Source organism: Theropithecus gelada, chromosome 4 (assembly GCF_003255815.1).
Source record: "Theropithecus gelada isolate Dixy chromosome 4, Tgel_1.0, whole genome shotgun sequence".
NCBI lineage: Eukaryota > Metazoa > Chordata > Mammalia > Primates > Cercopithecidae > Theropithecus > Theropithecus gelada.
Genome location: NC_037671.1, coordinates 8932967 through 8954285, shown reverse-complemented (window position 1 = coordinate 8954285; position 21319 = coordinate 8932967). Strand labels below are relative to the sequence as shown.

Sequence of the window (21319 nt, the reverse complement as noted above, 5' to 3'; positions counted from 1 at the left end):
CTCCCCAGCCCTGATTAGCCTCAGTCTGCACTGATGTGGGCTTGTTCATGACACTCAGGAAGACTTCAGGGCAAAGGCTGGGAGGAAGAGGAGAACACCACAACCATTCAAGGCTATGTCATTAACCGGATACATTAGGGCATTGACAACAAATGGTAGCAGAAAGTTGCATAGGTGGAGGGGCCCAATTTGGTGGTTGAAATAGGAATTTGAATGACAGAACGTGAAGATTCTCAAAGTCAAATGGCAGCAGGCAGGGCTATGTTCCAGATGCTGAGCCTGGAAATAAGGTCTATCCCAAGGGAGTTGGCAGAAGCTAATTCGAGTGTCAGGGCCTCAGCAAAGGCAGCTGGGGGATTCAGATAGGACTCTAATCCCAGGAGGAAACTAGCAGCAAAAACTGAGCCGAGGCTCAGAAGATCAGTCACATAGATAAGGCTACTATGGAGGGCTTGGGGACAAGCTAGAGTTAATGGTTGGATGGGGCTCAGCCCAGCTCCTGATGGCCACTGGGAAGCCGGCGGATGCATCCCAGTGGAAGGAACCATGACCCAATAAGACTGTCAGTGACAGGTTCTGCAGAGCCTTATGTGAGGGCCTCATTTGGGATGTCACTTGCTGAATCAGCCAGTGAGAGTCTTCACTGCCCTAAGCACCAACTGAGAGAAAGAAAGCAAGTGACTTAGACAAGAGTTTTCACTGCTTCCTGATCAAGGTGGAAAGCTGGATCTTCCAACCTCTCCTCTCTTTTTCATCCTTTCAGTGAAATCCGGCCCAACTCCACCGTGCAGTGGGAAGAAGTGTGCCGGCCCTGGGTCTCTGGGCCTCGGAAGCTGATAGCCAGCATGAGCAGTGACTCCCTGAGACATGTGTATGGCGAGCTGGACGTGCAGATTCAAAGACGACCTTCCATGTGAATGCACAGGAGGCTGAGATGAACCGTGGCATTTGGCGTTTTGTAGTCTTGGCTAAGGAAATTCTAACACAAAAATAGCTCTTGCTTTGGCTTAGGTGTGAAGACCCAGAGAGGGCCCCAGAGTGGAGATCCCACGTATTTCAAAAACATACTTTTCAAAACCCAGGCTATTCAGCATGGAAGTTAGTTGTTAATCTCTCTACCTTCCAAAGAATGCTGAGCATTAGTTTTAATTAAGCTCTAATTAAGCTCTCATAGCTCATAAGAGTAACAGTCGTCATTTATCATCACAAATGGCTACAGCTCCAAATATCAGTGGGCTCTCTTACCAGGGAGATTTGCTCAATACCTGGCCTCATTTAAAACAAGACTTCAGATTCCCCACTCAGCCTTTTGGGAATAATAGCACATGATTTGGGCTCTAGAATTCCAATCCCCTTTCTTGGGGTCAGGTTCTACCCTCCAGGTCAGAATATTTTTCCCAGGACTGGAGCACAACGTGATTTTTATTTTTGGCAAAGCCAGGAAAAGGTCTTTCATTTTGCACCTGCAGCCAAGCAAATGCCTGCCAAATTTTACAGATTTACCTTGTGAGAAGAGGTGGCCCCATATTAACAAATTGCATTTGTGGGAAACTTAATCACCTACAAGGAGATAAGAAAGCAGGTGCAGCACTCAAGTCTATTGAATAATGTAGTTTTGTGGTGCATTTTACAGAAGGTGTCGCACGGTGGCCTGATCAGCAGGAGCCACTATCCCTTACTTTAACCCTTTTTGGGATGCAATACTAGGAAGTAAAGTGAGGGATTTATCTCTTTAGTTAGTGGCTCTATTTCACCTATCTCTCAGGAATCATCTCCTTTGCAGAATGATGCAGGTTCAGGTCCCTTTTCAGAGATGTAATAAGCCCAGTAAGATGGAGAAGCTGGTGGATCTAGTGACCAGATCTATAGAAGGACTGCAACCACTGATTCTCTCTTGTCCTTCACATCACCCATGTTGAGACCGCAGCTTGGCACTCAGGTCCTGAAGGGTCATATGGACTCAGCCTTGCAAACAGCCAGTGCTAGTTCTGACCCAACCACAGAGGATGCTGACATCATTTGTATTATGTTCCAAGGCCACTACAGACAAGGCTACCTACTATGTATTTGCAAGGCTGATTTATGGCCAGAATTTCCCACTGACATGTATAGGGTGTGATTTAGGCCAGTAGACTGTGATTCTTAGCAAAACATGAACCGTGATAAGGATACTGCGGGCAAAATCAGAATGGAATGCTCTGATCTATATAACTACATTTTTAAGCCTTTGAGACTGTTCCTGAGCCTTCAGCACTAACCTATGAGGGTGAGCTGGTTCCCTCTATATATACATCATACTTAACTTTACTAGTAATCTCACAGCATTTGCCAAGTCTCCCAATACCCAATTTTAAAATGAAATGCATTTTGCTAGACAGTTAAACTGGCTTAACTTAGTATATTATTATTAATTACAATGTAATAGAAGCTTAAAATAAAGTTAAACTGATTATATTTGCATCTGAGCAGAGGTGAATGCTTTTAATTTGCAATATGACACACTACTAATCACAACTTCTTGAGAAACCATCCTTCCTCCGCAGTAGACAGCCCACCCCGGATAGGAAAACAAGCATTTATCCTCTAAAGAAAATGACTCTAACAGGTGTTAATGTCACCGTTTTCTTCACCTCTCTCTTTCTACATTTTATTAACTATATTCACTGAAGAATCAAGTTGCATATTTAGTTCAAAAACCAGCTTCCAGAAACTATAAACCCTCTGTAGGTGTTTTCTCATAAACAATCTCATGAACCATTGTGGTGAACCAGTGGATAGCCAGCATGGAGACCTGCACAATGAACACCTGTTATGGTCTTATGACAATCATATATAGGAGATCCTATATTCATGGCAGACATCACTAAACAATTGTAGCTCAGATAAGACCTCAGAATCTTTCTCAATTCCAGATAGCAACTAGCAATTGAGTTGAAACTGGCACCCAAGATGGAACCTGTTTGTCGCGCTTACCCTTAGAGCCAGCCCATTCCCTCTGATAGCTGGGATTTCACACATGTATTAATGCTATGGCTCTAAGAATTATAATTTAGCAATGCTGACAAGCAATGTGTCTCAGGTAGCAGCATGACTTTGAGTTCTAACTCTCCCTGAGTCTCTACCTGTGCTAGTCCTCAGTGCTTTCAAACAAATCTTTATTAGTGTTTGGAACTTCAATGACAAAAGAGGGGAAACATAAGAAACATAAATATTTTTGTTTCTTTTGGTTCTCCTGGGGGATATCTCAAACAAACCTCAACAATAACACATATAAGATGATGATTGATAGGTAGATAGATAGATAGATAGATAGATAGATAGATAGATAGATAATGGATAGATAGATGATAGAGAGAGAGAGAGAGAGATAGTTTTGCAAATATTTCACCTCAACAGTCTTGTGACAGAAGTAAATATAACTATCTCCATAATTAAGAACCCAATTGAGCCTAGGAAGCCATGTATTATGGCAACTCAAGCTGGGGGTGGGAGTGAGCAGTGAAACAACTCTGATTTCAGAATCACCATTTGCTGTACACTGTTTAAATCTTTTGTTGCCTCCTCAGAGTTTTAAGAATGCTGGCTTAAGAACAACTTCAGGATTCTTTGAAGAGCTGCAGTAGAGCAACAAATAAAAAACATGTATAAATTTATATTAGAAATGTCACGGGAGGCCGGGCGCGGTGGCTCAAGCCTGTAATCCCAGCACTTTGGGAGGCCGAGACGGGCGGATCACAAGGTTAGGAGATCGAGACCATCCTGGCTAACAGGGTGAAACCCCGTCTCTACTAAAAAATACAAAAAGCTAGCCAGGCGAGGTGACGGGCGCCTGTAGTCTCAGCTACTCGGGAGGCTGAGGCAGGAGAATGGCGTGAACCCGGGAGGCGGAGCTTGCAGTGAGCTGAGATCCTGCCACTGCACTCCAGCCTGGGCGACAGAGCGAGACTCCGTCTCAAAAAAAAAAAAAAAAAAAAAAAAAAAAAAAAGTCACGGGAAATGGAGTTTGTGCTAGGCTCATTGGCACTCAAAAGTCACAAAATCCCAGGGGGAAAGTCACTGCTTATGAACATTCGTCCAATGTTATTACAAAGTTAATAGTCAGCCAACCCAACCATCAATTCATTCATCTTTTCTACCATCCAGCCATCTCCCTACATCCAGACAACCATCTAGCCTTCCAGCCATCTATCCATCCTTTTTTTCCAACTATCCACCCATGCATACATCAGGTATCATTTTAGAGAACAGGGATTCCAAGATAAAAATTCCATGGTTCCCACCCAGAAAGAGTTCATAAAGCAGAGGAGTAGCAACATATTTAAACAGATAATCCACAACCAGATAATAGAGCTATGCCCAGACTGCCATAGGAATAAAGACAAAAAGATGTCTGAAGAAGCCTTCCTCGACGTGCCCAGGAATAAAGGAGGAAAGGTTCAGATTGAATCTTGAAAAAATAATAGGTAAATTGGAGACCATTTAACAAAGAGGAGCTCGTGTAACAACCTAGAGAGAAGACCATGAACATGGCCCCCAACTGGCTTGGGATGGAGAGATGGTAAGCATCCAGTGAGAAAAGGTGGGGCCAAAAACACAGGAATGGGTCTGAGTTGGAGCACTTCCTGAAATGAGAATTTGTTTCTTCTGGTCTGTATTGTAGAGTAGAACTAAGAGAGGCTGCTAGGAACAAACTGGATACAAAACTAAAAGTTATGGGTGGCTCAAGGAGTGACAGGGCCAAGAAAGTATGGGGCAGAATGTCCTAACTCAGGCCAGTGAAGAAGGTGTCAGAATGGGGGCGTGGCCATAGTTGGATTCAAGGATGGGAAATGAGACCTACCAGGCTCAAGTGGATAAAGTAGGGGAGAGAGCATGTAGAGACAGATAGCTGTCTGTGTCAGAAACTATAGAATTATAGTAGTGTAGACAGACAAGTTCCTAGAAGCTAAACTTTGGTCAGCCAAGTAAAATCACCATGAGCAGGGACCGCTGAAGACCCAGAATCTTGCCCCTCAGGTCAAGCTTATGTCTGTCTTTGAGGCAAAAGTCTCTCTAACCCAGTACCTAAAAGAAATGAACTGCTTCTAGAGACATTCCTTCACACCTTAGGACAAGTTTGTCCTTCTGTTCTCACCACCCCAACTCATTCAGACTCAATTTTGCCTTCCCAAGCACCTTCCTTTCTCCATAAGAATGAAACAAACAAACAAAAAGCTTTTTAGTGTGTCTGTAAGAAATTTCTTTGTTGAAACAAATAAATGAGAAAGCACCTCAGTTGTATCGGGAAAAGGGACAGGGAAATTGTGTTCACCTCAATTGCCAGGAATTATACTCAGCATTTTCTAGCTCTAAAGACAGTGGTCATTTTTAAAAGATACTTGGTAAACCAGTTGCTGATACTACTCATGAACTCCCATTCATTTGCACACTAATCATTGTTCTAGGACTTACATAATTATCTAAGTAATGTTTCAATAGTCCTGAAACTAACATAATGGGTCCTAATGAGCATTTCCTATTAGTAAACAGCATGTACCTATAAACAAAGAGGATTCTTTACTCTCTTCTCTGATTTGAGCAAGTTTAGACAGTGGGAAGGTACAGTATGAAAAATATGTTACCACCAGATTTAGGATTTATTATAAAGGTGGCAGATTTTAAGTGACTACAAAATGATTGTCACTTTCCATTGAGAGATAGGACCCACATTCCCTCTCCTGCCCTTAATTCTAGGTGGGCTGTGACTGCTTTGAAAGAATGTGATAAAAAACAATGCTGCCAGTTCTCAGCTCCAAGCCTTGGAAAACTGGCAGTTTCCACTTATTGTCTCTTGAAATCCTCTTCATAGAAGCCCTGAGCTTCGGCGTAAAGGTTCAACTACTCTGAGACTCCCATGCTGGAGAAGCCATGTGTATACACACTTCAACCCTACTCTGAGTTCAGCCTTCCAGCAACCTCCACCAAGTCCATCCTGGCTCTCCAGATCAGCCCATCCATCAGGTGAACACCACCAAGTGACCTCAATCAATGTCACTTAAGAATCACCCTGCCAAGCCTTGCCCAAATTCTTTTCCACCAAATGATAAGACATTTGGTTTTCAATTTTTTATTGATACATAATATACGTACATATTTATGGAGTTATATGCATAGAATGTGTAATGATCAAGTCAGGAAGTTTAGGGTATACATCACCATGAGCATTCATCATTTTCATGTGATGGGAATATTTCAAGTGCCCACTTCAAGCTATTTTAAATGTGCAATCCGTTGTTGTTAACTGTTATTTTAAGCCACTAGATTTGAGGTCATTGGTAATGCAGTAAAACATTACCAGAACACTAAGTTTAAGAAGTTCAGGAAAGAGAGCAATTTACTGGTTAATGCTATGCTTTGCTTCAAGGAAATGCTTAGTGTTTTTGAACTTTATCTGTTCTTTCTGAAGAATATGTACAGATACGCAGTTTGTTGTCTCTCAGAAGCCTTCACATATGTCAAGAGACCTAATGTGTACTCCCGAGCATAATAGTTTAAGCATTGCCATTTCCTTTAACTCTTCCTGCTAAACTGTGGTTTTATGGGCCTTCCACCATCCTTATCTCCATCAAGATTTGGTTAGATGCCGTTAGGAATAACTTGAAGAAGAGAGAGAGAGCACAGTGATGAAAGATGGCATTTCTCTTTCACAAAAACCTAGGAAATGAGGCCTTCCTGTGGATAACCTTGAAGAGATACCAGATTCTCTAGTGGCCCCATGAACCAGCCTATCTGTGAACTGAAGTACTCAGGGGTGGCCAGTGTGGTCATAAGCTCCCATTCTATTTTTTCTTCTTGGATATTTAAAAATGTCTTGATGTACACATAGATTTGTACTGATATAGCCCAAACCATGTGAAACAAAATAGAATAAAGTAATTTACTTTTATGTTGGTTATACCTAAACCCATAATTTGCAGCCCCTGGAATCAGTAAACCTAATAATGTCCTGGAACCAAGTGTTTCCGGTTAAAGGCGAGTCAGAAGCCAGCCTTGGGTGTAGGAATTCAGGTGCACTTTGGCGTGACTGACAGCAGTGACCCAAGATCCGTCTGGCCTTCTAGCCATGTGTCCTCAGCCCTCACCAGCGGTCACAATGACCAGCCATTCTCCTGCCCAGACTCCTTCTACAAGGCCAATTTATGCCACAGCTGGGACCCCATGTTTTTGTGTAAACCCTTTCATCAGAGCACTGCCCAAGAATCATGGAAGGCCCATGTCTAGGTGGTCTCCTGAGGTCCCTGACAGAATACACTGAGAGTGCTTCTCTCCGGCAAATCTTCATTGTTCTTTTCTGTCAATCAGGATGACACAGCCCTCAGAAAGGGGAAGGGCATCTGATTTGCCATTCCATACCTTTTTCCTCAGAAGAAAGATTCCTAAATTTCATAGAGGATGTCCTTCTATTGTGAACCATAACATTTAATATGGCTTTTGAATGTTTTCCTACCACAATGACATTTTTATTCTCCTACTTTTGATGACATTTTATTATTCACTGTTTCTTTACAGTTTCAGGTGCTAGCCCCATAAGGCTAATGTTACCCACACCTCAAATTTGAACATCTATATCTTTCAGGGACTTTCAGGTAACAAGCACACACAACCACTAAGCATCTCCCTATCCAAACCAAGCCTATCAAGGCTGAAGCACCCATGTATTGGCCTGCTACTTTCAAGTTTGCTTTTGTGTACGTTACTTTTATTATAGATACAAGGCTAAGCTCATACAACTCTGTCGTCTTGGCTGTAACCATGAATTCAAAAATTATGGCTCCAATAAAGGAATCTGCCTTTTATGCTTATCATTAAAAAGAAATGCTGGGTATCTTCAATAATATTCCAATTAGCTTTATTGAGTACACAATGCTAAAATCTCATATAGATCAACAAAATATTATTACTGATGCAAAATTGAAAAATAGATATAATACAATAAAACCTGTCTCTGTGATGAAAAACAATAGGCTTCAGTGATATCTTCACTAGCAATATTAACCAGACAATGAAGGCTATTAACTGGGAAAGTTAAGCTTAAAAAAAGAGAAAAGCCCAAGCTCATTTAAATCATCTAAATATAAAAGCACTCTACTTCAACCGTTTCTTTTCTTTAATCCTGGGTATCTCCTAAAAGTCTAATTTAAGGATAACAACAGTATCCATGCATTCTAAATACACATAAAATATAAAATATAATGAAGTACTGACTGTATCTTGCTTTTTGAAAATTAACATATCAGGTAATTAGATATCCAAAAGATTATGATCACTGTTATTCTTATTCTTAGTAGTAGCAGTACCAATGAAGTATGCTATTAAAATACCATGGGATAGTTTGTCCTGTGCTAAACTGAGAGGCAGCAAAGACTCCTGCTGACACAGTGAAATAAAAATTAGTCTTGGACACTGCTTGTAAAGTGCAAATTGGTGCAACCCCTTTGGCAATCTATTTAGCATTATCTGCTAGATCTGAACAAAGGCTATGACCCAGTAATCCTACTCCCAGGTATATTTCCAACAGAAATATGCTACAGTAGAATGGACAAATAAACTGTGGCATATTTACAATTAAATAACACACAGCAATGAGAATATTAAAATATATAATAAGATAAATATCTCCACAAAATACAATACTATATAAAACATTATAAGACGAAAGAACTGTAGCCTAACATTGAAATAAACAAAACCAGACACTAAAAAGTATATGTCATAACATTATTCTATTGATTTAGAGTTCAAAAATAGGCAAAATTCATCAATAGGTTAGAAGTCAGGATGGTGGTTATCCTTGGAAGAGGGACTCAAGGGACACAAGAGAGCTTCTGGGAAACTGGAAATATTCTGTTTCTTGATCTGGGTATTGTAAAACTTCATTAAAATACACATCTAGACCGGGCACAGTGGCTCACGCCCATAATCCCAGCATGCTGGGAGGCCAAGGCGGAGGGATTACTTGAGGTCAGGAGTTCTAGACCAGCCTGGCCAACATGGTGAAATCTCATCTCTACTAAAAATATAAAAATTAGCCAGGCATGGTAGCACATGCCTGTAATCCCAGCTGTATAAGAATAGCCTGAACCCAGGAGGCGGAGGTTGCAGTGAGCCAAGATCATGCCACTGCCCTCCAGCCTGGGCAACAGAGTGAGACTCCATCTCAAAAAAAAAAAAGAAAAAAGAAAAGAAATACACATTCATTATTATATTCATTATTTATTGCTCTTGTGACATATCACCCCAAAACTTAGCTGCTTGAAACAATATTTATATCTCACAGTTTTGTAGGTCAGGAATCCAGGCATGACTTACTGGGTCCTCTGGCTCATGTTCGCTCATTAGGCTGCCATCAGCTAGCCAGAGCTGTAGTCTTATCTGAAGGATCGACTGGGACATGATCTGCTTTCAAGTTTGTTCACAGGTTCCACACAGACTGGTAGACTGAGGGCCTTGGTTCTTTGCTAGCTGCTGGTGGGAGATCACTCTCAGTTTTTTGTCATGTGAATCTCTCTCCAGGGCAGCTCACAACTTGATATTTGGCTTCCATCATGGTGAGAAATCAAGAGAGCAAGATAGAGCAGGCAAGAGAGAAGCCAAAATCTTTTTGTGGCCTAATCTCAGAAGTGACAGCCCATCATTTTTGTTGTATACTAAAAGTGAGTCACTGAGTCCAGCCCACAGTCAAAGGTTGGGAAATACACAAGGGCATGGATATTAGGAGGCAAGGATCACTGGGGACCATCTTAGTTATGCTTCAATAACAGTGACAGAAGAAAATTATTTTTAGAATTGCCAAGATAAAGTCACAGGGTCTGGCTATACAAGTTTTTTTTTTTTAATTTGTTTCCTATTGTTCTTCTTCCTTGGCTTAAGAAGCTGTCCATGAATATGTATTGAGTCCTATTTCATTTTCTTGGGGGCTTTTCCCTCTTTAACATCAAGTTTCTGGATTTACTTCTTGACAGAGCACCATCTGACAAGACTCACCTGAGCTGCTTTGACCTCCTAGTTGAAGGCTTAAGTTCCCTAGCTTAAAAAGCAATGTCTGGATGCCAGAGAGGGAGGCATTGCTGTTCTCACTTCAGTAGCACATTATAGATACAGTTTGGAAAAGGACTTGGAAAACCAACACTCTTCATTATTAATATTTGCCCATCTCAATTGGAATTTGCTTCAGTGTACATAAAAATAAGTAAATAAAGCAGAGATTGTATGACAGACCACAGGTTAACACATGGAAAATAATACCCTCTATGCCTCAAGTTGATTCTCTCTTTCACCTGCTGTGGCTTTGCGTGGCTTCCCTGACAATTTCTACCCAATGTTGAAAGAAGTTGTAGTATCTGGCTCACCCATCATGATGATTTCCTTTGCCAATAATGACTAACAGTCCCAAATGACTAAAACAGAGCTTATTTAGGCAAGCATCCACTTTTTAGAGGAGCTCTGCGGTTCTGGTGTATACATTGCTACCTGGTACAGAATAAGCATGTATTGAATGAATGAATTGTCCTAATGGCCACCTAGTAGAGTAGGGAAAAACTGTTACTCTCCCTGGTACTCCGTAGTTCAGGCTCTTCCTTTTATTGGTTACTCCCAATCAAGAATGATTTATGCCCCCAAAATGCCAAAGACCTTTTTCTTCAAGTATTTTTGTTTGTTTGTTTGTTTTTCCACCATACTGGGGCCTCAGCATCCAAGCCCAAATAATATCAAAGATAACAGATGTCAAAATAAAATGAGAATCAGAACTTCGCTATTGAGCATAGCTCATTTGAACATATCCCATTGTTTAAATGCTCTCCGCTGGAAATAAATCATCCTAACCTGAATTATCCTAACCAGGTTTCCCAACAACCTACCTCCCATTTTCACATGCAGAAGACAATAATCAGAAAATTGAAACAGTCCTTTTCTCTTACCCATACTACCACCAAAGTAGCTTTAAACAACTCTGCAGGAAACATTCAGTCACTCAGAGTTTCTTTTGTTATTGGGATTGGAGTTCAAGATGAGGCTAGGTTTTTAAAATGTACAGATAAATATACAGAAAAAGAGAGAAGCTGAACTTTCATTTTCTATCTCAAAACCAAGCATCATGTGCTGACCTTCCCACAAATGCAGTTTCCAGCCACTCAAGGAGGTAATCCCCAACTCTGGCAATGCCCAAGCAGAAGCTAAGACCCACCTTCTCTGATGGGAATGGTTTCATGAGGATTGCTAAACTGGACAACAGAATGGAAAAGATGGTTATTAAAGTCACTTCCAAGTCTAAGAAGCTATTATTATAAGGGTCTTTATTTGATATAACCTAACATTTTCCCATCAACAGTCTGAGCTGAAACATGCACTGTGTCATTCAGTCTTTCCTGTGATCAACATGGCTATTGTAGGTCTTGTTCACAGTGTGTGTCCACAAACAAGCACTTTGTTACCTTACCCAGGTGAGAATTTCACCCACAACTTGAGCCTCATCAGTATGCCCTTGTAGCCAACTGTTTTTATCATATAAAGACAATATGCTCTTGGAGTACCAATAATGAAATATGGCAGAAGTAACAAAAAGAAAGACTTCTCAGTTTATTAGCTGGATTCCCAGACTTTTTCTCACAACACCTGATGCCTAATTTTAAATGATAATTGCCTTTCAATTAACAACCATGGGAAGTCAGTAAAAGCAAGAAAAATAAAGGCCTGGAAGCAAAGTGATGTTGAGGACCAAGCAATTAATAATAATCCAGGCTCCAGAAATGACTGTTAATTATATCAGTTGGTTGGAGGAGGTTGAATTTTCAAGAAACACTGCGTATGTATTGAAAGCATAAATTTATGGAAAAACGTGGCGTAGTTGGTTGTACCCATTCCTAGCTACCACTGTCTAGAATTTAATGAGCTTTGAGATTGCTGGAAATGAGAAGACAAGGCTGGGAGGAAATGCTGTCAGGAGCAAAGCAGCTAAAGGATGTGCAATGAGTTGGAGGCTCCCCCTCCATCAAAGTTAGCTGAGATAGGAGCTCCTCTTGAAACATGGGAAGTGTTAGGATCCCCTAAGTAGGAAGAGTGGGCCAGAATGAATACCACAATGAAGTATCTAGGCCCAACAGCGGATGACACTATGTAATAGAGCAGCAGTGCATTTGATTAAAGGAGGAGGTACCAAAATGTTCCCTACTTTACAGCTTCACATCCAATTAATATTGCTACACCTTTTTTCTCCCCTCTGGGAAAGAAAAAAGAAGAAAAAAAAAAAAAAACCACTTAACCAATGAACTGATTCTCTGGCCTTGGCTCTTGGGGGGATTCTCTGGCCTTGGCCCTAGGGGAACATGTTTCTCTTATTTTATCCACCAGGAGGCGGTAAAGAGTCTTCTCTAGTGCAGAGCTGAGCTGGGTTCTTGCACTAAAAGTCTATAATCCTACTTAAGGTCATGGAAAATTAGGATTGTCTGTTCTGACATTATGCATTAGGTATAAAGAATGAGGCATTAAAGGCTGCTGATCTAATTACCACTTTCTGTGCCCTCCATCTTCACAGAGCCCAGGAAATATAAGCACTGCTCAGAAAGAGTACATGTTCAGATTTCTTCTTGTATCTGTCTCTGCCTCCCCTGAAGTAGTTTTCTGGGAAACAGAAAGCCTATAATAAAACCAGATATACTACATGTCTTAATTAGAATGAAAGATGGATGTTTATTATTTCCAAATACTTAGTACTTTACATGCATAAGAACTCCATTCTCTGCAAAATCTGAATTAAAAGAAATGATCCAACTAAAAAAAGAAATTTCTGATTTTTCAGAAGACTAGTATCAACACCCATATCTCCTTATATTAAATGCATTGTCACTAAGTCCTAAGAAAGAATGTGAGGGGCTGAAAGGACTGGGAACTGGTAAGGTGGCTCTCTGCAGACAAGCTGGCCTGGCACACCATTACTCAATGCTGTCTCTTTTCACAGACTTCTCTCCCCATCTTCTACTGTCCCTCAGGAAGGGTTCTCAGCAACTTTGCCTCCCCTGCACATCTCCTCTTTACTTTGGTTCATTTGCATGTACATGTGAAAAATGTTAGATTTTATAATTCCAGGAAAAGACAATAAAAGCAGAGGCAGTCTGGCTCTGGCTGATCCTTAAATGGACCCAAATTAAAATCTGGGTAGCCAAGCGTGGTGGCATGCACATGTAATCCCAGATACTTGGGAGGCTGAGGCAGGAGAATCACTTGAGCCAGGAGTTCAAGACCAGCCTGGGCAACATAAAGAGATCCCAACTCAAAAATAAAATAAAATAAAATAAAAATAAAAACCTGGGCAGTGCTGAGAACAAAAGCGTATCAAATATAGAGCTCACCAAAAGGATTCTAGATTTGGATGTTAAGAGGCTTAAGATACTCTCCAGGACATTGGAATGGGCAAAGACTTCTAAGCAATAGTTCCACAGGTACAGGCAACCAAAGGAAAAATGGACAAATGGGATCACATCAAGTTAAAAAGCTTCTGCACAGCAAACAAAACAACCAACAAAGTGAAGAGACAGAATGGGAGAACATATTTGCAAACCATCCATCAGACAAGGGACTAATAACCAGAATATATAAGGAGCTCAATTGACTCTGCAAAAAAAAAATACAATAATCTGATTTTAAAATGGGCAAAAAGATCTGAATAGACATTTCTCAAAAGACGATATACAAATGGCAGATATGTGAAAAGATGCTCAACATCAGTGATCATCAAAGAAATGCAAACCAAAACTGCAATAAGATATCATCTCACCCCAGTTAAAACGGCTTATTTCCATAAAACAGGCAATAACAAAAGCTGACAAGGATGTGGAGGAAAGGGAACCCTTGTACACTGGCGGGAATGTAAATTAGTACAACCACTGTGGAATACAGTTTAGAGGTTCCTCAGAAAAACTAAAAATAGAGTTACCATATGATCCAGCAATTCCACTCCTAGGTATATACCCCAAAGAAAGGAAATCAGTATATCAAAGAGATATCTGCACTCTCATGTTCATTGCAGCACTGCTTATAATAGGCAAGATTCAGAAGCTACCTAAGTGTCCATCAACTGACAAACAGATAAAGAAAATATAGTACATATACGCAATGGAGAAAAAAAGAATGAGATTCAGTCACTTGTAACACCATATATAGAACTGGAGGTCATTATGTTAAGTGAAATAAACCAGGCACAGAAAGACAAACATCACATGTTCTTCCTTATCTGTGGGTGCTAAAAGTTAAAACAATTGAACTGATGGAGATAGAGAATAGAAGGATGGTTACCAGAAGTTAGGAAGGGTAGTCAGTGAGAAGGGACAGGAGAAAGGATGGTTAATGAGTACAAAAAAAAATAGAAAGAATAAATAAGACCTAGTATCTGATAATATAATAGGGCAACTATAGTAAAAAATAATTTAATTGTACATTTTTAAATAACTAAAAGAATATAGTTGGATTGTTGGAAACACAAAGAATAAATGCTTGAGGTGATGGATACTTTATCCTGATATGATAATTATGCATTGCATGCCTGTATCAAAATATCTCATGTAACCCACAAATATAAACACCTACTACATACCCACAAAAATTAAAAATAAAAAATTTTGAAAGAGACCTTAAGATAAAGACAATAGCCTCTCTCTCTCTCTCTTTCTCTCAACATGCAGTCGTTTTTAGCCAGACCTATTTTCATTGACTTTTATGATAATTTCCCTTTAATTCTATCACATTTACATCTGTTTCTTATATTCAGAGAGAAAGGAAAGACATAGAAAAGATGAGTAAAAAGCTATATAAAGTTGAATAACGAAACTCTGCTTTTTGTTGATCTTTTGATGGTGTAGGCAGTTTATAAACCCACACTGATTATTCTGCTTCATGTTAGTTGTTGAAACACAGAATCACTCTAGTCTTAAAATGCCAATTTATTATCTGCTCTTTGGTTAATATTCATCTCAGGAAGATAGATTGCCATTAGGGATGCCAAAGGTTACAAATTCAAAGTTATACTTCCTGATTTGCAAAATAATTTTTCTTATTTAATCACCTAAGCCAGGTTTAATGAACCATTTTATAAGGCCATTTAGATAAGATTAGTTAATCCATACGATTTGTCTAAGTTCTGTGTTTTTCCATATTACCTCTATAATGCTTTACTTGTAGTAAGTTCTCAAGTAAATGTAAATTGAATTTAATTTCATTTTCACTTATTGGAGAGATTCATAATCCACATTGAAAAGACTGCTTAAACTCTCCTTTACACCAAACTAAAAGCATGCCTTTTTAGTTTTTACTATTTCTTTGCATTTCTCCCAAAATCTATGGACTTATTGAGAATGAAAACTGTTTAAGGTCAGAGTCTCAGGGTATCACAAAATCACAGGGCCCAGGACATATAAGATGAGGGTCAAATGCACTCCAAGGCGCCAAAGATGTGTGCAGTAACAGAGATCCCACTTCAGCCATTGCTCAGGAAGATGAGCCTTGACGCTGACAAGCTCACGCTCCAGGGCCACTCACTTGCACTGTGCCCTTCTAAAACTCTGAAGGAGCACTGGCATTGGTTTGACATGATCATAACTATTTTTAAAAACTGTAAAAGGAAGAAGTTTTCACCATAATTAGTTAAATTATCAGTTTTCCCCCAGCCTATTTCTCTTTGTATTAGATGGCATTAGACTATACACAGGCGTTTTGGGGACCCAAATAAGGGATGGATATATTGGGGATAGATTCACTTTATATTTAGTTGAATATACTTCTGTGGTTCATCACCTCTCTAGTGTATAGTGAAGTTACTTCTAGTTGTCTCAGCCGAAGGATGACTTCTAGGAATAATACTGCCATCTTTTATTTACAAAAGTGCAGGGCCAAAGATCTACTATGGTACAGGTGAATGTGACCTATGGTGCCCAGCACTGGATGTATGTGGAAGAAACAAGGTATAAAATGTAGAGAGCTTGAAGCTGGTCTGTGTAAGCTTGTAAACTAAGGCTTCAGTTCTTGTCAATACCAAGTCAAAATGAAAGAACTCTACTAAATAATATGGCATATATAGTTTTAAACACATCATGTGACTGTTTTATGGGAATAACATAAAATACAATTATGAAAAATCTTGCGTTTAAACACACAAGCAATTACATTAGCAAGTGAGCTTCCGTATGCATCCCAACATATCAGATCATATCTTAGCAGCTTGATGCACCTAATCCAAATAATGTCTGGTAGTTCCAGGTGAAATATTATGAAACTTCCTGCTGATGCAGTGAAACAAGCTAAAAAAAACAAATGTTCCAGTGATCAACTCCTACACATATTCATCAATAAGTCAAGTGTATGATGTAATAGTAATTTTATTATGCAATTATACAACTAAGTATAACATAGCAGTAATTTTAAAATGCATTTGAATTGCTCTTTCTCATGCCTTAATGTCAGATAAATTTTGAGATGTATTCAAAATTCTACATTTTACTACAATTCAAATGCAACTGAAAGTAAGAATCCTAGTAGGAACCAAAATGTAAACTAAAAGAAAGGAGATGCAGAAGTTTCAAAATGTGAAAGCATTCTTCAAGCATTTCTTCTTGCCTTGCTGTTTACCTTCTACTTCAAATTGTATTTTCTTCTGGATGTTTTGGGGAAAATATTATTAAGTGCGGCTAAGTGGGGTGGAGGATTGTGGTGAACAGAAACCTAGCATGGGCAATGAAGCCCAGGCAAGATGAACCAGGTACCCCAGGTGGGGGATGGTCACGGTACAACATGGGCTGTCAGAACCTCAACAGGAAGAGGAAGAGGTTCCTATGGGATGGTATGATGGAAGCAGCCCTGGAAAATAGTATCAGCACACAAGCTGGATGAGGAGAGGTCTTTACAGGGGACCAGTATCAGCCCAACACAGATTGTTGGAGACAGAGCAAGATGAAGAGGGTGTCATAATGGGAGGGTGGTGAAATCTGCAGCCTAAGCACAGGCCAATGGAGCCATGCTAGGTGGGGATGGGGACATGATGTGGATGTGAAAGTACCAAGACAGGAAAGAAAGGCATCCCCATCGCATGCTGGTGGTGGCCCAGGACAGTGTATTAGAGCCCAAGCTGGGAGAGGAAAGTGTCTTTGCAGTGGGGGGAAGTGGGGGCCAGTACTGATGACTGATAAGTAAATATATTGAAGATAGTTACAAATAGGAAAAGGGAAAAAACAAGAATGAGCTCTGTAGTATTGAACTGAAATTGGAAATATTGATGCGAACTCACAACTTTCCATATATAGATAGACAAATATGAAAATAAATATAAACATGTGTATTTATGTATGTACCCATGTACCTAATTCACCCACTAAGTCCACTGGTACTGACGCCCAACAGCTAAGAGCACACCTTAAGCACGCTGTGCTTTTTCCAGAGAAAACTACCAAGACTCCTTGGAGAAAAGACTAATTTCAAGGCAGGGCAGGGAAAATACAAGATGAGCCTGGATTATTTTATGGCAGAAAGTGATGAAGTGCTCAAAGAGTAATAGGAACATGACAAAAGACCTGATACAGTTTTGGCATCTAATAGTAATGATAGTAATAGATTGTAACTCATTTGAGTAAGCTAGGAGTCCTTGGTACTATAAATGTATATCTACATACATACACACATACATACATGCATGCATACATACATACACAAATAGATAGAAGTGTTTGCCTTACACCAAGTAATATAGAAGAAAAATTGAATTAGAAAATAACAATTTAGCAACCATCACAGTAATAATTACTTTAGTCAAGAAACACCAATGGATGCTAAAACTAGAGTGTGAAAGTTTTATGACAAAGGAGATATTTTAAACAGTCTTGAAAAATTCCCCACAAAACATATATTAATTGCAAAAGAGAAAACAGTAGCTTAACAGTGCAGAAACCTGGTAGACATCACCTTGATCAAATGATCAAAGTTGACATCACCGATAATGGGACAAATCCAAATCATGTGTCACCTAATATAATGCAAGGAGAAGACAATCACACTGCTCCTGTGATATTCCTGCCACAGAAGCATAACCTGAACAGAATCATAAAGAAACATCAGGGAAACCTAAATTAAGAAACACTTTACAAAAGCGGGGGAAGGTTCAAGATGGCTGACTAGATGCAGCTAGTACACTCCTCCTCCACAGAGAGGAACCAAAATAGCAAGTAGATATTCACACTTAAAATAGATTGTCTAGGAGAGACACTGGGATTCAACACAGAAGTGAAGGGAAGCACCGACAGCTAGTAAGGAGAGGGAAGCAAGACCTCCTGCTTGGCTAGGGTAGGCAGGAAGCCAAGAGAAGCTTCCAGACATGGTACAGAATAAGAGGGAGCCTTCCAGGGCTCCCCTTTGCTGCCATGGTCTTTTTTTTTTTTTTTTTTTTTGAGACGGAGTCTCGCTCTGTCGCCCGGGCTGGAGTGCAGTGGCCGGATCTCGGCTCACTGCAAGCTCCGCCTCCCGGGTTCCCGCCATTCTCCGGCCTCAGCCTCCCGAGTAGCTGGGACTACAGGCGCCCGCCACCTCGCTCGGCTAGTTTTCTGTATTTTTTAGTAGAGACGGGGTTTCACCGTGTCGGCCAGGATGGTCTCGATCTCCTGACCTCGTGATCCGCCCGTCTCGGCCTCCCAAAGTGCTGGGATTACAGGCTTAAGCCACCGCGCCCGGCCTGCCATGGTCTTTTAATATCTTACTTACAGGAGAATCCCTCAATCCATGTGGGCTCAAGGCTAACATAGGGAGATTTCTAGAGATTGCACAGAGGCATTGCTCCAGAGAGGAGACTCATACAGAGTCCCATAGGCATCCAAAACCTGAGTAGCTACAGCTTGGTGTCATTCTAGGAGCCAAGCTCCCAGAGGAATACATCCTGCCCTGGGACCAATGCCATCATTGCTGCTGCTTCCACCAGGCCAAGAAGGGAGGGAGGAAGCCAGGCACTACCATTCACCCCTGTGACAAATCCCACCGCTGTTGCTGTGGACCACTGTGGGATTGTATTTGCCCATTTTGAATCTCTATAAAGGAACACTTGACACTGGATAATTTATAAAGAAAAGGGGTTTATTTGGCTCACAGTTCTGCAGGCTATATAAGCATGGCACCAACATCTGGTTGGCTTCTGGCGAGGCCTCAATGAGCTTTTACTCATGACAGAAGGTGAAAGGGAAGCAGGTGTGTCACATGGTGAGAGAGGATGCAAGAGACAGAGAGAGGAGGAGGTTTCAGACTATTTTTCATAACCAGATCTTGTGGTAACTGATGGAGTGAAAACTCACTCATTACTGCTTGGCTTCTGGTGAGGCCTCAAGGAGCTTTTACTGATGACAGAAGGTGAAGGATGAGCAGGTGTGTCACATGGTGAGACAGCACGCAAGAGATAGAGGATGAGGTTTCAGACTATTTTTCACAACCAGATCTCATGGTAACTAATAGAGTGAAAACTCACTCATTAGTGCTGGGATAGCACCAGGTCATTCATGAGGGATTCACCCCATGAACAAAACGTCTCTCACTGGGCCCTACCTCCAACATTGGGGATCACATTTCTGTTATAGGTATGTAGATGAATGCCACTGTTCAACGAAAATATACTCTAAAGTATTCAGGAAGTGATGGAATATCTTGTCAGAAACTTACACTGAAATGGTTAAGCATGAAAGGTTTTTGTATGGGTACTTCCAACTTTTCTTTAAGTTTGAAATGATGTCAAAATAAAAAGGCAAATGTCAAAACTTGTTAATGTTATTGCAAGGGAAAGTACACCCTGTAATAGTCAATATCAGAATTTTTTTTTTTTTTTTCAAAAGGCCGGGTGCAGTGGCTCATGCCTGTAAACCCAGCACTTTGGGAGGCTGAGATGGGCAGATCACAAGGCCAAGGCCAAGAGATCAAGACCATCCTGGCCAACATGGTGAAACACTGTCTCCACTAAAAATACAAAAAATTAGCTGGGCATGGTGGCGTATGCCTGTAGTCCCAGCTAATCAGGAGGCTGAGGCAGGAGAATCACTTAAACCCAGGAGGCGGAGGTTGCAGTGAGCCGAGATGGCACCACTGCACTTCAGCCTGACCACAGAAAGAGACTCCATCTCAAAACAAAACAAAACAAAACAAACAAAACAGTATGGTAAAAAGGATGGATAATGGAAATGACAACAGAACAAAATAAAGAAGATTATGAGAACTGGTACACTCCCAGCCAGGAAGCCACAATTTTAAAAATTAAGATAAGTAAAAATCAGGAAAAAATGCAAAAGTAATCATTAATAATTTACACAATGAACATTTACAGTGAACAGAACATGCACAAAAGTCAGGAGTAGCTTCATTTGATGAATTTGATTTCTATTTGTACAGTGATCTTTCCTTATGACATATATAATAAAAAATAATTTTATTCAACTTTCTTTAGTAAAAGACAGTTTGGTTTTTAAAATTATGACCCCAAAAATGTTTACAGAGAATCAATGATCATAGTCAATGAATTATTAAAAGTTCTTTCTCAGATACATATTTTAATGATAAAAGTTAAATTTTCAAACTATTATGAAATCTTGACTAGCCTACTGCAAAACCCCAAGACACATAATTCTCCAAGGTCTCCGATTCTCCAAGGTCAAATGAAGGTAAAAATGTTAAGGACAGCCAGAGAGAAAGGTCAGATCACCTACAAAGAGAAGCCCACCACACTAACAGCAGACCTCTCAGCAGAAATCCTGTAAGCCAGAAGACAGTGGGAGCCAATATTCAACATTCTTAAAGAAAAGAATTTGCAACCCAGAATTTCATATTCAACCAAATTAAGCTTCAGAAGCGAAAGAGATATAAAATCCTTCCAGACAAGCAAATGCTAAGGGATTTTATCACCACCAGGCCTGCTTAGCAAGATCTCCTGAAGGAAGCACGAAATATGGAAAGGAAAAACCAGTACCAGCCCCTACAAAAACACACCAAAATATAAAGACCAGTGACACTATAAAGAAACAGCATCAACTAGTGTGCAAAATAACCAGCTAGCATCATGATGACAGGGTCAAATTCACACATAACAATATTAACCTTCAATGTAAATGGGCTAAATGCCTCAATTAAAAGGCACAGACTGGCAAATTGGATAGAGTCAAGACCTATCTGTGTGCTGTATTCAGGAGACCCATCTCACGTGCAAAGACACACATAGACTCAAAATAAATGGATGGAGAAATATTTACCAAGCAAATGGAAGACAAAAAAATAGAAGGGG

General features: G+C 40.2%; 1 protein-coding gene across 1 annotated transcript in view; it reads left to right on the top strand.

The window, feature by feature from the left end:
- Positions 1-2454, top strand: part of F13A1 (coagulation factor XIII A chain) — a 112701-nt gene extending 110247 nt beyond the window's left edge. Inside the window, exon 13 of the mRNA XM_025382307.1 lies at positions 764-2454. Within this exon, the coding sequence (XP_025238092.1) occupies positions 764-917 (154 nt within the window). The 3' untranslated portion in view covers positions 918-2454. The remainder of the gene's footprint in view (positions 1-763) is intronic.
- Positions 2455-21319: the final 18865 nt, after the last annotated feature.